Here is a 17,326-nt window from a genome sequence, read left to right on the forward strand (position 1 = left end):
AATTGAATCCACAGCAGTCTGGTTCCTGAGAGGATACTGTTAAGCAGGAAGCCTGCTGCTATTAGAAATGAGATGGTTTAGAGGAGGTGCCAGCTCCTGGGAACTGGATCTTTCCCCTTAGATCCGATTCTGGTACAATGTGAAGAACAGAGGCTCTCTCACCAATACCAAAATATTTCACTCTTGACTTTAACACCACCCCCTCCTCCAAAGCAATTCCCAAACCCTCAGGAAGGCAAGACACAACGCATCTGCAAAGTAATTTACCAGCAGTAATCAGGTGACCCCTACCCTCGCTTCTGCTCAGGGCACACCACCGCGGGTTCTCCTTGGATAATCCACTCCAGCCCAACAAGAAGTCACTTGGAGGAACACGTGAATTGTGGGCCCTTCCAGGCTGTTCTCACTTCGCTTCAGGAGCTTGAATACAGTGTTTTCACAGAACCGACAGGACTGAGTTAGAACAGCATTTGAAAGCTCTTTTTTTCCCCACTCCTGAGTTCCTGGTTTCCCCGCTATGGTGAAGGTTGAAAGGAGTTACATATTTCTCAAGGCAGCCTCTACTAGCCATAAACATTTCCACAGACAGTAAAATGAAAAGAAAAAAAAAATCCGCAATCAGCCTCCTCCACCATTTTGTGAGCAGATTATCAGAAAGTAGACCTGCCCTCTTTTTCACGTATTTTGCCAAACTATTAGGAGTGAAAGTCATCATACGGTGGTGTGGTGCTGAGACCAAGGAACAGGAGTCAGCGAGGCATTAGGGATTTTCCCATTTTCCTCCCTAACTAGGGCAAGCCTCGTTCAGGTTAAGGCATATTGGATTTGAAATGACAACCCACGCAAAATTAAGAAATAAGATTTATTGCCCTGAAGTGGGAAGGGATGTGGTCCTGATAGAAAAGCCACTCTGGGTTTCTCTTGGGTTCAAGCCTGGGGACAGCACAGCCCCCAGCTGAGAAACCTGCACAAATGCGCATGCGCACACCCTTGGGGCGCATGCGCACACCCTTGGGGCGGTCCCAGGGACTCCTGCCTTGAGGAGCGATCAGATCCTGGGCGGGATGCGGGAAACCTGAGCTCCCGATGCATGCAAGGTTGACACTGCTGGCACCAGACTCTGGTCAGGAAGAATCAATCTGAGGAGAGAGAGGAATGGAGGGAAGCCATCAGGGGAATTCCCCTCCTGTCTAAAGGTCCCTCGCCTCCTTGTCTGCCGCATATCCTGGAGAAGTTGATCTCTCCAAGCATCCCTCCTACAGTTCCCCCATATCACTCCTCTCCCACTCAAAGCCACGCCCGTGATCCCATAACTGCGTGTGTGCATAAGGGGGACCCCAACCAGAAGGGTGTCTCCATGGTGCCTGATTCAGGCCTCTGCATCCAAAGGCCTTCCCATACCACAGGATGACCCCCCCGCATGCCCCCCATATGTCCCACTGTATGTGGTCCTCATGGTTCACCCACACACTCCAGATACCCCAACGTACCACCTGAGCAAGGCTTCCGGAAGTAGATGATGAGGACTAAGCCAACAATGATGCCCAGCACACCCAGGCCAAAGGCCACACCACACAGCACATTCTCCAGAAGATCAGAAGGCAGCGCATTATGAGGCACTGGAGAAAACGGGGAGCAGTTCAGTCTGGAGACTTGGTCAGTGAGCCCCCCACCCAGGGGAATTAAATGGTGTCTGGGATGAAACAGGAGAAACTGAGGCATGAAAAATTGAAGTTGCCCAGAGTGAGAATAGACTTCAACGAAGCCCAAGTAGAGAAAAGGCCCTCCCATGGGTCTATCCTTTTTCACCCCCCAAAGGAAGCAGGTGTCCGAGGACAAAGTTCTCACCCCAATAGGCAACTACTGTGTGGCTGTCAATCTCATGAGTCACGATGCAGGAGAAAACATCAGAGGGTGCTGGTGTAAAGTTTAAGTAAGAAAAGGCCTGGAAGCTGAGTTCATCAACCGCGGACACAAAAGTCGGCCCGATTCCTTCCACAGGCTCCAAGTGATGCTGCCAGTTCACCGTCAATGTGGGTGGGAAGAGATTACTGACAAAACAGACCAGCGTGTTGGGCTTGCCAAACTCCAGGGGCTTCAGCGTGAACACGTCAACAATAGGAAACCCTGGTGAGAGGATCAAGGCAACGAGTTTAGAAGTACCCCTGAGTTTGGAAGGGGCATGGCATACAGAGGCGAGGGCAGATTTGGGAGAAGAGATGAGGAAGGAGCTGGGGCTCTGAGGGTGGTCTTCTTCCAGGCAAGAACCAGACCTGAACCTAGAGGCAGGGCCAGACCCAGGCCACTCTGGGACCCTCCACGCTGACTTCCTGCAGGGCTTCCTCGCTAGACCTCACATGGGCTTCTAATCACATGCTGTCTTCTTACTGAAACACAAGCACATCACCAGATATTTCCTTTCTCCCCTTCCATCCTACTGAGCATAGTGACTGGCAAGCTCTAATCAATATTCAGCAGGCATCAATTGGTCCCTGTTGCGTTCATCAAGTTCAAAACAAATAGTTCTAAACACCTACTATGTCCTAGGCACATGGCTTTGTCCACAGCGAAAACAGTGCAGACCATAGGTGGCGCAGAGAGACCCAGAAGGCATTAGATGAGGGGGCTGGTGTGAAAGGGAAGAATTCAGCATACAGGTAGAGGAGGTTAAGGGTGTACCCCTTCCTCCACCCCCAGAAACACCTGACCTCTAGACACAGGGATTTGCCCTTCAAGGTGTGGTCCTATTTCCTGGATCATAGACTGGCAGAACGTTTTGTCAAAGAAAATGGTGGAAGTATCTCCTGGCTTCTGAGCCCAGTCAGCAAATTCAGGCAGGCGAGGCACTCGGGTGTTCTGCGAAAAGTCGAAGGAGAAGAGCTGGTCCCCGTCATAGGCTTCCGAGAGGCCGATGCTGGGATTCCAGTTCTGGCAGTACATTGTGTGCTGGAATGTGTGGTTTTGCAGTTCATCCCGCCACGCTGGAGTAGGACCTGCAGAGGAGACAGGCCGGGTCAGGGAAGGGGTTCTGCTTCTCCTCTTTAGCTTAGAAAATAGCACAGCCTGCTGCAGGCAGTAGGGTTGGGGTGTAACCTTTCCTTGTGTCTGTTATTTAGGCTCTCCCTCCCCGGGGGAAAAGAGGACATTACAGCATGTCTCCAATCTTCCCCTGCCCACGGAAAAGCCAACTGTCTAAAGTCCTAAAAAGTAAAAAAAAGGTCTACTGTCTAAAGTGACAGATTCGGAGTCCCAGTGTTGGTTTTGTGTTTATGTGCTGCACAGAGGTATCTGGCCAAGGAAGTATTTGGAAATTGAAATCTCGCCTTCACTCTACTCACCAAGCCAGACATCCTGGCAAGGGCTGCATCCTCCCAAAAAAATATATCTTTGTCTAATTCCCAGAAGGCCACCGTACTGACTTATGAAGGCCTTGGATGGCTTCCCCAGACTTAGAAGGGAGGGTAAAGGAATGGTCATGGCCTCCCCAAGCCACAGATGACACTGCCCATCTTACCCACAGACAACATGGTAAGTTGAAAAAAACAATCTCCAGGCGTCTCTTTAGACACTTCATTAACACCAAATCTCTCTGAAAACGTCTTCACATTTTCATTGCTCCTGCAATGACAGGACTGGGGGACCCAAAGTTGCAGGAAATAATCTCTATTCTTTAAAACTCCCGGCAAGAATCTCCCCCACACACGCACACAACACTAGCAGGAAACTTTCTACCCAGTACTCAATACCTAGAAATAGATACATGTAGGAAAAGGGATCTTCCAGATTATCCTTCCATTCATTCCTGTCCTTTACAAAGAAGGAAACGAAGGACCAATAAAGTTAAGAGACTTTCCAAGAACCGCAAAGTGAGTTGATGACAGAGTGCAGAGTAGACAACTAAATAGGACAGTGAAATAACACTTGCTTTGTTCAAATCCCAGCTCTGCCCCCTTCCAGCTGTGTGAACTTGACCGTGTTCCTTAGAGTCTCTGAGTCTCATTTTTTTTCCCATCTGTAGAATGGATATAATAATCTCTGTTTCAAGAAATTGTCTTAAGTGGGCTTAAGTGATATTGCTTGCCATTCATCCATAGTTGATCTCTTTCCCAGTTCTGCTATTGTTTCCACTACTTCAGAGTACTTCCCGCCACTTACAAGGCTTCAAATGCAAAGAAGGCTTCCAATGCTATGGGTGCCTCCCTAGGCTCTAACCTGTGGGGACTGGAGTAAAGGAGAAGTACTGTCATACCTTCAGGGGCGGTCCGGGAGTAGGGCAGCAGCCACAGCAGGTGTAACAGCCTTAGCAGTGCAGCTCCCCGCCTCCGCTCCTGATCCATAGCTTCACACCACACCGTGGGCTCAGAGCTACCAACCAGCTAACCCAGGGCTCCAAACTCCTTCCCCAGATCCTGTTCCGCCAGCTGCTTCCAATAGTTGCCCTTATCATTTGGCTAAACCAATCACAGAAGCGGAGGGTTCAACATCATCAGTTGCTGGGGAAAGACACGGTGCGAGCAACCTCCTCAAGACTTGGCTCTTCACGGGGCAGGGAAGACCATGGAAGGACGTCTGCCTCCTGCTGGGAATCCCTCTTCAGTACCAAGCTGTAGGCTTCAGCCTGTAACCTAGGTAATGGCCTCTTCAGAGCAGCGCCACCTCCTGGCGGAACGCTGCAGTGGGCACGCTCCTCTTCCCACAGCAAACTTCCCAAGGCTCTTCAGACCCCGCCTCCTCCTCCCTGCGGCACCCTCCTGCTCTCTCTCTCTCAGAGGTATTCCTCAGGCATTAGCTCTAATTCATTCGCAGAAATACATGGAAACTTTAATAAGTGCTAGTATTGGGTCCAGGCCTAGAAATACAAAGATGAATAAAGGGTAATCCTGCCTTCAAAGACCTTAAAGTCTAGTGGGGTGGGGTGGGGGTGGGGTGGGGAAACAATGAGTAAATCATTACACAACAATGGAATGTATTCAAATAAGAATGTGCCAAGTGTTTTGAAAGTAGTAACTTAATGAAGGTGGAGGAATAGGTGGAGCATAGTGAAGGCTTCTAAGAATCTTGAAAGAAAAACAATGTGACCCCAGAACATGAAGGAAGAGAAAAGCATTCTGGGGTAAGGGGCAGGCAAATACCTGAAGGTCAGAGACACTCAGAGCTCCTTCTCTTGGAGACTTCTGTGTGGTTGCACATGAATGGTGTAGAGGCTACTGATTGTGTCCCTGTTTGGTAATGGTGGGTGGGGGAATGTCAAGATGAGCTAGAAATTTAAGCAAGAACCAGATCACATAGGCTGTGTTTTACCACAAAGAGGATTTGGCTTTTATAGATATTAAAACTAAGGAGTAACCCAATTATTTTAAATTTTAGAAAAATTGGTCTGACATTTCAAAGGATGTACTGGAGCTTGGAAAATTTTGAACTAAAACTGCTGGTCAGAGTCTATAGTATATGGCATCAAAACAAAAAGTCACACATACCCACACACCACTCTTTTTTAGCAATATTGCAATAATTTAGGTGAGAAATAATAAGAGCCTGAATTAAGTCATGAGCAGAGGAGATGGAACAGAATGTTGAGATAATTAGGAGGTTGACTCTAAAGGGCTTGGCTACTGATTAGCCCAGTGGAGGGTCAAGGCTAACATTAAGATTTCTAGATTGGGTGGCTGGATGGGCCGTCAGTAACAGACTATGCTAAAATAGAAAAAAATGCCATGGAAGCAGATTTGATGAAGAAGAGAATGGGTCAGTGTTGAAAATGTTGAGTCAGGGGAGCCTGGGTGGCTCAGTGGATTAAGCCTCTGCCTTTGACTCAGGTCATGATCTCAGCGTCCTGGGATCAAGTCCTGCATCAGGCTCTCTGCTTGGCAGGAAGCCTGCTTCCTCCTCTCTCTCTCTGCCTGCCTCTGACTACTTGTGATCTCTCTCTGTCAAATAAATAAATAAAATCTTTTTAAAAAATGTTGAATCTGAGAGGCCAGTGGAAGAGCCACACAAGAGACGTGAGGTGTATGGGTATGGATCTTGGGTATAGGCTAAAAAAACTCCATTTGGGAGTCATCAGCATAGATGTTGAAGCAGAAGCGGTGGACAGATAGCAAGTAGACTGTGCAGACAGAGCAGAAAGTGACATGAGGACACAAATCTGCGTCGGTTCCAACCACAACCCTCTTACCAGTTAGCATCGAGGATCTAGTCGGGAACATAGAACCACTCTAGATCTTCCCGACTGAGGGAATTTCATACAGAAAATTGGTTACAATGGTGTTAAAAGGGCAAGAAGTGCAAAAGGAAAAAAACATGTGTCTGAAGACACAAATAGGAAAGAGGAATGCCTAGGAATCGGAAGCTCAATAGGAGGAGCTATTCTGACACAGAATCCCTGTCTACACCTGCTGCTGTCCTGAGACAGACACCATCATAGCTAGTTCTGGCTCTGCTGAAAAGGTTCCATCTTCTTCAAGGCTGGATCTTGGAGAAGCTGCTTTTTCTACCTAGGAGGCTGGAGCCCAGAATCCCCCATTCTCGCTGCTACCATATCTACCAGCCACTGCCACTCTTAGAAACTAAAGTAAGAAGCTTCTTGGTTTCTCTGCCTTATCTCCTGCCAGTGCCTCCTACTGAGAGAACCTAACAGGAAGCCAACTGGCTGGGAAGCCAGGGGAATTACATACCTTACAGATGCCTAGACCAAGCAGTCCAGAACACAGTATAGGAGAGCAAGAGTGGTACTGACACCAGCAAATAACCAGTACACGGACATGAACTAATTTGTAGGAATCTAATAACACCAGGACCATCCAGATAGTTATGAGAGCTAAGAGAAGAACAAGGAAGAAGTAGAGTCAGAGAAGCAGAGGTGTTCCATGAAGAAGGACAAGGTCGGCATTATTAAATGTTATCCAGAAGTCAAAGAAGGACTAGACGTGTCCTTAGATTTGGTAATTTTGAAATGGTTGACAAATGTATTGAGAGCAGTTTCAGTGTTGTAGTGGGAGTTGACTCCAGATTGTGGTGGGCTAAGAAGCAAGTGGGAGGTGAGGAAGAAACTGTCATTGTATATGCTGGAAGTCTAATAGAGAAGAAAAAAGAGAGACAGAAGGGGTGGGGGAAGAGGCAGTAAGAAACATCTAATGTGGCAATTAAGTAATCTTAGAAATTAATCTATGTGGTTATGGTCCCTCAGTATTTCTCAGACTTTCAAAATCCATAGTCCCCTTTGAAAAATAAATAGCAGCAAATAATAGCCAACCCTAAAAACAACCCCATGACCTCCTGGATATTCTGAAACACTGATGTGTGAACACACATGCGAGTGTATGTGGTGGGGGCAGGCGGAGCGCCAAGGCTGGGGTGGGGTTTGGAAATCATTGTGCTACACTCCAAAAAACAACATTTTCCCAAAGTCCCACTCTTTGTGGACTCACCCATCAGCAGTTCCTGTCCTGGGAAGCTTCCCCTTGGGGCAAGGAGAAAGGAAGTTTATGACATCACCAGGACTATAGGGGGAGACATAGAGCACATAGCTACATTTAGTCTAAACCAGGGGTGGGCAAATAGTGACTGCTTCAGGCTTGTCTCTGTCTTGTGTACTCAGCTGCCACAGAAAAACCGCCAGAGGCCACATGTCAGTGAAAGAGCATGGTTGTGCTGGTTTCCTCCCTGCATTTCCTCCCACTTCTTGGGCATCTCCTTCTCAGTCTCCTTCTTGGACCACTTCCTTTTATTTATTCTTTTTTCTTTTCTTTAAAGATTTTATTTATTGATTTGACACAGAGATCACAAGTAGGCAGAGGGGGGGGGGCGGGGAAGCAGGCTCCCCGATGAGCAGAGAGCCCAATGCGGGCTCGATCCCAGTTCCCTGGGATCATGACCTGAGCCAAAGGCAGAGGCTTTAACCCACTGAGCCACCCAGGCGCCCCTCATTTACTCTTTAAATGGTGATGTTCCCTGGAGTTGAGCTCTTAAACTTCTTTTTTACTTATGGACGCTGAAGTGTAAATTTCATATCATTTTCATGACAGCATTCTGCTTTTGCTTTTCTTCCAACCATTTAAAAATGTAACCATTTTTCTTAGTTTTCTGGTCACATAAAAGATGGTGGGCTGGATTATGCTCCATACCAGTTTTCTGAACACCTTTCTCTGTGTGTGGTCAATATTGGGATGGGGGACTCAAAATAAACCAAAGAAGTGCTCCATTCCCCCCTTGGGGGTAGCAAAGGGTTAATGAACACATTGTGGCCCAGAAAGGACAGATTGTTTGAAAGGAGGCCTGAGGGGAAACAGGAGGAAGAAGACTGGGTGGTGGGAAGGCTAGGAACAGGCCTCAGACACTGCAACTATGCTGGGTGGGAGGAAAGAGACAAAAGGGTCCAAGTGATCCACAGATTAGAGTATGGACAAGATCAGGGTGATCAGATATATAACTACCTATCCTCAAGACTCTGGTGAGGTGTGGTTAACTCTTTTCTCTCCCAGTGTAAATAGTAACAAGTTAGGACTACCTCTTCTTCCTATCAGCACTCTTCAACAAGTTCTGTATCAGATACCAACTCACTGTCTATTTTGGTCATTAGATAGGAATGTCCCTGAAAATAATAGCACCTCTAAATCCAGTAAGCCATGGCTTTCTAACACAGCTCTCCCATCCCTGACTAGTACTGCCCCATTTATTTTTCCTAGAAGGCCAAATTTCCTGAAAAAGGTATGGGTTCCCATATTTCTAATTTTATACTTACCGTTTAACCCAAAACTCTCAACCATGAGAACGTTCGCCAATATTTTTGTGTAGTTAAATCAAATGGACTCTTTGCAACATTTGACACTGTTGGCCATGCCCTCCTTCCTAAAATGGCCTATTTTTTGGCATTCTGAATGGCACTCTCTCCTAGTTTTTCCTCCCACTTCTCTGGCGTCCTCTTCTATGTCTGCTATGTGGACTCCTTTCTTAAGAGTGGGTGTTCCCTGGAGTTTTGTCCTCAGGCTTTTCTCTTCTTACACTACATTTGTCCTGGATGGCAAGCCTTCAACTGCCACGTATTTGCTGATGTCTTCCAAATTTACTCCTTGAGCTCAGATCCTGAACTCCATACCACCTAGACACCCAGCTGCCTTTAGGCCTCTCCTCTTGACCTCCACAGCAGTCCTCAAACCATATTCTCCACAATAGTGTCCATCAAGGGACGCCTGGGTGGCTCAGTTGGTTAAGCGGCTGCCTTCAGCTCAGGTCATGATCCCAGCGTCCTGGGATTCGAGTCCCTCATGGGGCTCCTTGCTCAGCAGGGAGCCTGCTTCTCCCTCTGCCTCTAGCCTGCCATTCTGTCTGCCTGTGCTTGCGCTCTGTCTGTCTGTCAATCTCTCTCTCTCTAACAAAAAAAAAAAAAAAGTGTCCCTCAAGAAATTTTTTCAAACGTAAATTTGATAGTAGCAGTGTTCTATTTTTAAATTTATTTCCTCACAGAGGTAATAAGATACCAAATACATTTACATAATACTTTTATTATGTAACCATTTATTTTATTGAATAAAGTTCTTGGAGATGTAGACAGTAGAAACCAATTCTGGGTAACTTAACTTTTTAAATGGCAATTTACTGGAAGGATACTGAGTTAGTTCGTGAAATCGAAGGAAGAGTGGAATAAGCTAGCCTCAGGAAGGGGAGCCTCACAGGCCTTAGCAGCAAGCGTTGAGCTGCTGTTAATTATGCCTCACCTTTAAAGACCTCCAGCCTTCATCTTTCAAGTTTCATTTTGCTGGGAGAGAAAATCTGACTGACTCAGCTTGTATTAGTGTGTATTTCTGGATCAATTAGCTGTGGTCAAGCACAATATCACCGCTAATGTATCAGAATTATTTCCAGAGATGGGAAAATCATCATGAACCAACAGCTATCTTCAACATACGGCATCCTGGACAATTGCATGAGACCATCTGAGACATAAACATGAGGTTAAATCTGTGTATTAATGCTCAGACAGCATTTCCCAATTAACTGCTCGGGTAATATGTCTTCTACTTGATGACCTCTGGTCTGTCACAAGTCTTGCCACAAATTCAAAACATACTCATAATATGTTTCAATGTTGATTTATTAACAATAAATATATAAATATAAATAAATAATACATTCCACTAACTGATTCCCTTTGGATGTATGACTAAAAGAAGTTCTATTTTAAATTTTACTATGAAAATTTTCAAACAAGGACGTCTGAGTGGCTCAGTTGGTTAAGCATCCAAGTCTTGATTTCGGCTTAGGTCATGATCTCAGGGTCGTGGGATCGAGTCCTGTGTCAGGCTCTGAGCTCAGTGTAGAGTCTGCTTGTCCTACTCCTTCTGCTCTTCTGCCCATTGTCCCTCTATCTCTAAAATAAATAAATAAAAACTTTAAAAAATTTCAAACATACATAAAAGAGAAGAATCTAACAACTCCTCATGTACTCTTGTAAGTTTAAATACTTTTCAATCATCTAAAATTCTTCCTTTTTTTTTTTCATCTATTCTGTTCTACATCTTTTTTTTTCTTTTCTGGGTTATTTTAAACAAATTCTGTTATTATATTTCTAAGATAATACAATATTACCACCACAGTCAACAAAATTAAAAACAATTGTTTAATTTCATTTAAATCAACCTGTGTTCATTTTTCCCCAATTATCTCAAAAATGTCTAAATTTTAAATGAAAAACAGTGTCTTATGGTTTCCAAATTGCATGCATTTCAAAAGTACCAGTGAGTTTTCTTTTTTCTGCTCTTTTTTTCCTTTTTTTTAGATTTATTTATTTATTTGGCAGAGAGAGACAGCGAGAGAGGGAACACAGCTGGGGGAGTGGGAGAGGGGAGAAGCAGGCTTCCTGCTGAGCAGCAGGGAGCCCGATGAAGGGCTCCATCCCAGGACCCTGGGATCATGACCTAAGCAAAAGGCAGACGCTTAACAACTGAGCCACCCAAGCGTCCCAAGTTTTCTTTTTTTTAAGGATTTTATTGCTTCATTTGAGAAATGAGTGCGTGGAGGGGAGAGGCAGAGGCAGAGGGAGAAGCAGACTTCCAACTGAGCAGGGAGCCTGATGTAGGGCTTGATCCCAGGATCTGGAGATCATGACCTGAGCCAAGGCAGATGCTTAACCATCTGAGATACCCAGGTGCCTCTGTGAGTTTGCCATTTTACATTATGTCTCACAAACCCCTGTTGATGGCTCAACAATGAATTCTAATAAGAAAATAAGTTCAGCAATTACTATCTTGCATGCACCTCTGCCTCAAAATCTACAAAATTAAACTTATCACCCCCCCTTCCTAACAAGTTCCAACTCCTATATTCAAGACCTCAGTAAATAACTTGACTATCCAACCAGTCATCTGAGCTACAAATCTATGAGCCAACCTTGACAACTTCATCTTCCTCAAACCTTCTCACCCAATTTACCAAGTCCTATCAATTCTACCTCGTTAATATCTCTTGCATCTGTCCTTTCTTTTCTTCCCTTCCCATTGGCTCAAGACTTCATCGATTTATTTGCATTTCCCTGGATTACTACAACTTTCTTATTCTTTTTTTTTTTTTTTTAAGATTTTATTTACTTATTTAAAAGAGAGAGAGTGAGAAAGAGAGCATGAGCAGGGGAGAGCCAGAGGGAGAGGCAGACTCCACACTGAGCTGGGAGCCAGATGCAAGACTCAATCAGACTCCAGGATCATGACCTGAACTGAAGGCAGTCACTTAACCAACTGAGCCACCCAGGCACCCCTCTTATTATTATTTTTTTTATTTTTTAAGATTTTATTTATCAGAGAGAGAGAGCATGAGCGGGGTTAGGGGGGCAGGGGCAGATGGAGAAGCCGACTCTGGGATCATGACTTGAGCCAAAGGCAGATCCTTAACTGAATAACCCACCCAGGTGCCCCATACAACTTTCTCTTTCTTGATCTGTCTCCCTCCTTATTGTCTAGTGCTGCCAAAGGAATTTTTTAAGTATGCACATTTGATCAATAATACTTTTGTATAAAGTCCTCCAATGATTGTAATCTGATTTCCTCAGTACAATCCTTAACGACCTGAATCCCATTTAACCTACTTCTAGATGTCTTTTGAGATGAAATCTCGTCTCCCTCAGGAAGCCTTGGGACTTGGAACAGAGATTAGTAGCTTCCTCCGTATGCTTCCACAGCACCCTGTGCCAGACATTACCATCATTTTTCTGGTACTATTTGATTTATATAAGTGCTTCATAGTCACCTCACCCTCACTGTGGGACCCTTAAGGAACCATGCCCTATTCTCTCTTTTTACATGTTTAGCATCCACCAAGAAGGCCCACCAACAAGTGACTACTCCCTGAATGAATGTGCTGTTACTGAAGATGTTGAAAGAGAGACTGAAGAGCCTTCAAGCATTAGATGACTGATAGATAATCACTTCTGACACAGATACTCCAACAGTAGGTCTTAGCAAGTTTGCCTATGGGCTACTCTGCAAATACTTTCATTCCCACTGTCTTCCCTGTGTGACCCACCATTCTCCGCCTTCTTTCCATTCCATTCTAGGCCCTTCCCAAGTTCCTTGCCAACTGCCACTTTCTTCCTACTCTCTTCCACCTCCTATTTCAGAGAGCAAACCTAGTCATCCATCTCCCACCACCCTCATTCTCATTGTAATATATCTCTTCACAGCCATATTCATTCTTTCTTTTAACTACCTTATTAGGGCGTAGTATTTCTATCAACTACAAGGTTGGAATTTATTATTCCATCTATAAACAAGAAAACTGTGCCTCAAAGAGGTTCATTTGTTTGTTTATCTATCTAGCAAACTGACCACCCTCTATGTGCCTGGCAGGATGCTAGACACCAAACATATATCATCATCAAACTTATAATCTAGTGAAAAGAGAGACATTAGACAAGTATACAAACAAAACTATAAAAGCAAAATGTAAAAGGTACTATGAAGGAAAAGAACTGAGATCCATAAGATTAACTGGAGTGGGGACCCTAGTGATAGTGACGTGCGGTCTGAAGGGTGAGTAGGAGTTAGGCAGAGTGGGAAGAATGCTCCCTTGGAGGGAACAGCATGCATAAGCCACTAAGACAGCAAAAGACTGGCTCCTTCAAGGAAGTGAAAGATCGTGGGCTGTCTTCTTAGCATAGTTAGTCCTGAGACTGTGATTACTTTATTCCTTCTCATCTCACGTGAAGATGCATGCTAAGATTCCTAGCTGACCTACTTCCAGTCTCCCCAAAGCCAATCCATGGTGCACATTATCACCAAATAAATTTCCCTATAAAGGTAGTTCTCACTTCCCCTCTCAGAAAACTTAAATAGCTCCCTTCTTTCTACTGTATTCAGTCTGATTACCTGGCCTGGGTTTTCAGGTTCCCTACACTCTGTATTCTACCCCAGATTACAGAAATGTTCTCCATGATCAGTCATGACTCACAGTTACCAACCTGTGAGTTTTCCCCCTTTGTTCCCTTATACCTGTCTGCAGAATCCCACTTCCTCATTCAATCAGAACAACGTTCTTAACCTGTAGTCCATACACCACAAAATTCAGAGGTCCATGAACTTAGACAAAATTTTTAAAAGTCAATTTTATTTTCAATAACATCTAACTGAAATTTAATTTTAGGAAACATAGAAAATAAATCTTTGTAGTACCTGTAACATTGTCATCAGTAGTTCCTGTAACATTGTCATCAGTAGAAATTATCAATTAGTATTTTCGTATCACACATAGACATCTCAAAATATCTTAATAATTAATGCATTATTAGTCTTGCCAATAAATCATTTTGTTATCTAAGAACCACATGTATTATTTAATATGGAAGCACATATTACTAGGTCATAACACATTTCTCTAAACATTCTGATAATTGTGTATTTCATTTATGCGTTTACAAATAGTATTGTTAGGCAAAGTCTTGAGGCTTGACCAGACCACCAAAGAAGTCCATGGCACAAACAAGTATAACAAACTCCTAATTAGTCAGTCATTTGTTCAACAAACATGAAGTCCTCACTGGGGCCCTCTCTTGTTCTGGCACCTTCATTATATTTTTGCTTTGCTTTTCCTTCTTGTTTGATGCTCTTTCAGGTTCCACTTCCTATTCTGTTCCCTCTGTAAGGATCTAACCCAAAGCTCAATCCTGCACTCCCAACTAAATTCTGTTTTATATTTCCTCCCTTATAAATCTCACCCTCCTGCATCACTGATTCAAACATCAATTCAAAGATGACTCCCAAATATACCTCTCCTAGTCTTCTCTTCCCCCAAATTCAGTCCTAGATTTTAAAGCACCTGCTGTGTCTAGCAACCAGAAGAACAGACTGGGCATGGGCAGACTGCCTGGGTTCACATCCCAGTTTGGATCAGTTACTAAAAGTGTGACCACAAGTAAATTATTTAACATCTGTTGCTTCTGTTGCTTCATTTGAAAAATGGGGGTAATAATAATAGCATCTACTTTATAAGGTTATACAAGTTAAAAGAGTTAATATATGTAAAGCACCGGGGCACGTGGGTGACACAGTTAGTTAAGCTTTGGACTCTTGGTTTTGGTTCAGGTCATGATCTCAGGGTCATGAGATCAAGTCCCGCATCGGGCTCTACTCTTAGACAGGCATCTGCTTGAAATTCCCTCTCTCTGCTCAACTACTCTAAATAAATAAATAAAATCTTAAAAAGAAAAAAAAATACGTGTAAAGCACTTATAAGAGGGCCTAACACATTTCAAATACTCAATAAATGTGAGCTATCACTGGTCTCATCTCCTTTCAACCACTGACATTTGTATCTGGTGTTTATTAACAGATTCAGTGCTAGCTGTTGGGAATGTGTGAAGATAGGGTTCTTACCTAATGACATAAGATTGATCAAGTCAGTTCTCAAGTGGCTTCCCACCTGGCCCAAACGTAATGGCACAGGAAATCTTTTACAACACTCCCTCATATAAATTTATTTTCCAGTCTTCTCTCCTGCTTCACCTCTTATAGCTTATATTCTATTCTTTTTTTTTTTTTTTTTTTTTTTTAGCTTATATTCTATTCTGGCCAGATTGGACTGCATTGCTCTCTGAGAAGGTGCCCTGTGCTGTTCTGCTTCTGTCTTTCCTCACACAATTCAAATGTCTCAATTATGTACTTGACAGCAAAGATTATGACTTACAATGATTATCTTCCCAATACTATGAATGATGACTGATAAACATACACATTACAATTTCATCTAAGTCACATATTTAAGAATCAATTTCCTTCAACATTTGCTCACTTTGTGAGAACCTCACACTGTCCAGGTACTGTGCCAAGAACAATGGATTTTTTTTTTTTTAAAGAATACAATATGACCCTGCTCTCAAGATCAAAGTCTAGTAAGGGTTAGAAACATGTAATCACATAAATGCCATTCACTATGAAAAGTGCAATCATAAGAGGAAGGGACACCAAGGAATGAGCAGTCAGATCAATTTGAGAGACAAGAGTAGGCTTTTCAGATGATGGATTTGGGGCTTAGATGCATTGGAGAAAAGCTTATTCCATGTAAGAGAACAGTATGTGTAAAATACAGAGGCGTAAACCAAAATGGTCTGTCTGGGGAACAGTTCATTATGGCAGGAGTATAGGGCCCAAGGGGGAAGTGGCTAGACACAAAACTGGTGAATCAGAGATGATTTTCTGTAAGCATAGGCATTTGGACTTGATCACACAGGCAATGAGGAATTTTAACCGAGGGCTTAAACAGTAGCATATGGTCAGAGCTGTATTTTCAAAAGCGCACTCTTGTCAATGTTGTGCCAGGGACAGAGAAGAAAATCGAAAGCAGTACTGTTCAATAGAACTTTCTGCAATAATGGAAATGTTCTATTAGTCCTGCTATCCAATATGATAGACACTAGCCACATGTGGCTAATGAGAACATGAAATGTGACTAGTTCAACTGAGGAACTGAGGAATTTAATATTAACTTAAATAGCAACATGTGGGGGCACCTGGGTGGCTCAGTGGGATAAAGCCTCTGCCTTCGGCTCAGGTCATGATCTCAGGGTCCTGGGATCAAGCCCCACATCCGGCTCTCTGCTCCACAGGGAGCCTGCTTCCTTCCTCTCTTTCTCTGCCTGCCTCTGTCTACTGGTGATCTCTGTCTGTCAAATAAATAAATAAATAAAATCTTTAAAAAAAATAGCAACATGTGCCTAGTGGCCACTGTGTTGGACAATACAGCTCTAGAGATAGGGAAATCAGTTAGGAAGCTATTGATGTAGCTCGGATTGTAAGACTATGACAGAATGAGATTCGGTAAATACTTAAGAAGCAAAATGGTAAGTCTTGTGGATATAAAGCTGTGGGGGGGGGGGCAGGGAGTAAGAAATTGAGAATGGGCTCCCAGATTCCAGGCTTTGCTACTAAAGAGTTGCAATTAGCCAGGATAATACAGAAACAGATTCAGCGTGCAGAGATTGTATCAATTTTGAACTTGTTGAAGTGCCTAAGGGTTATCCAAGCAGTGACATTTAGTAGCAAGTTTAGCTCAGGAGAGTCTTCTGAACCCTCTACAAAGTTAACACATTTGAAAGGTTGGGAGCCATTGAGTGAAACTGGGTAGAGAAGATGAGCAGAACTAGAAGCAAACGGAGGCAAAATCCTGGCAAACCTCAATCAATCGGAAGAGGCTAAAAAGAGTTCAGGAGGGGCGCCTGGGTGGCTCAGTGGGTTAAAGCCTCTGCCTTCTGCTCAGGTCAAAAACAAAAAGAGTTCAGAAGGAGAGTTGAGAGGAGCAGTTGGACAAGAAAGAAAAGAAACAGGTGAGACTGGCCGCAGAAATCACCGGTGTAGAGAATTTCAGGAAGGAAGTGTAATCAAAGATCAAATGTTTCAGAGGTCAAGTAAGGTGAGAACTGAAAAGTGCACCCTGACTTTGCCAATTAGAAGGTCCTTGGCGACATCTGCCAGAACAGTTTCAATAATGAAAGAAGTGGGCTGAAGAGTGGGAAAGGAGCCAGAGCGGGCCCCACCCGGCAAGCCCTTGCACCTCCAGGTCCAGGCCCCAGAAAATTTCGATATTTTGAGGTCTTGACTGTGCAGGGTAGCTCAGAGATAAATAAAAAGTCTACAAGTTGACACAATATTAGTAAGGTTTTTTGTTTTGTTTTGTTTTTCCTTTTTTGAGGCTGGCAAGCCAGTGGAAGAAAACAGCTAAAAATGCCAATTGGAACGAAATGGAGGATACCTTTAGAGTAATAGATAAGGTTGACCAGGTCTAAAGAAAAGGAATTTCTTAAACCGAAGAGAGGACTTCCAGTACAATACTAAAGGATTACAGACAA

At 43.8% G+C, this 17,326-nt stretch overlaps 1 protein-coding gene across 2 annotated transcripts; it reads right to left on the minus strand.

The window, feature by feature from the left end:
* Window positions 1–848: 848 nt before the first annotated feature.
* LOC132017862 (HLA class II histocompatibility antigen, DM alpha chain) lies at window positions 849–4,430 on the minus strand. 2 transcript variants are annotated; one of them, XM_059399976.1, is made up of 6 exons: window positions 4,250–4,339; window positions 3,515–3,632; window positions 2,709–2,993; window positions 1,849–2,127; window positions 1,491–1,619; window positions 849–1,139 (listed from the first exon to the last, which is right to left on the minus strand). In XM_059399976.1, the coding sequence occupies exons 2-6, from the start codon at window positions 3,525–3,527 to the stop codon at window positions 1,135–1,137; spliced, it is 711 nt and encodes a 236-aa protein (XP_059255959.1). In that variant the 5' UTR covers window positions 3,528–3,632; window positions 4,250–4,339; the 3' UTR covers window positions 849–1,134. The 2 variants fall into 2 exon arrangements, with proteins under 2 accessions (XP_059255959.1, XP_059255958.1); XM_059399975.1 differs by lacking the exon at window positions 3,515–3,632 and having other exon boundaries at window positions 4,250–4,430.
* Window positions 4,431–17,326: the final 12,896 nt, after the last annotated feature.

Source organism: Mustela nigripes, chromosome 5 (assembly GCF_022355385.1).
Source record: "Mustela nigripes isolate SB6536 chromosome 5, MUSNIG.SB6536, whole genome shotgun sequence".
NCBI lineage: Eukaryota > Metazoa > Chordata > Mammalia > Carnivora > Mustelidae > Mustela > Mustela nigripes.

Bases quoted from the DNA above. Each gene is read 5' to 3' on its own strand.
- LOC132017862 (XM_059399975.1), bottom strand. From the start codon at position 4,337: ATGGATCAGGAGCGGAGGCGGGGAGCTGCACTGCTAAGGCTGTTACAC. The intron at 2,994-4,249 runs GTATGACAGTAC...TCTCCTCTGCAG, and splicing joins CTCCCGGACCGCCCCTGAAG to GTCCTACTCCAGCGTGGCGG. The intron at 1,620-1,848 runs GTGAGAACTTTG...CGTTTTCTCCAG, and splicing joins CACAGTAGTTGCCTATTGGG to TGCCTCATAATGCGCTGCCT.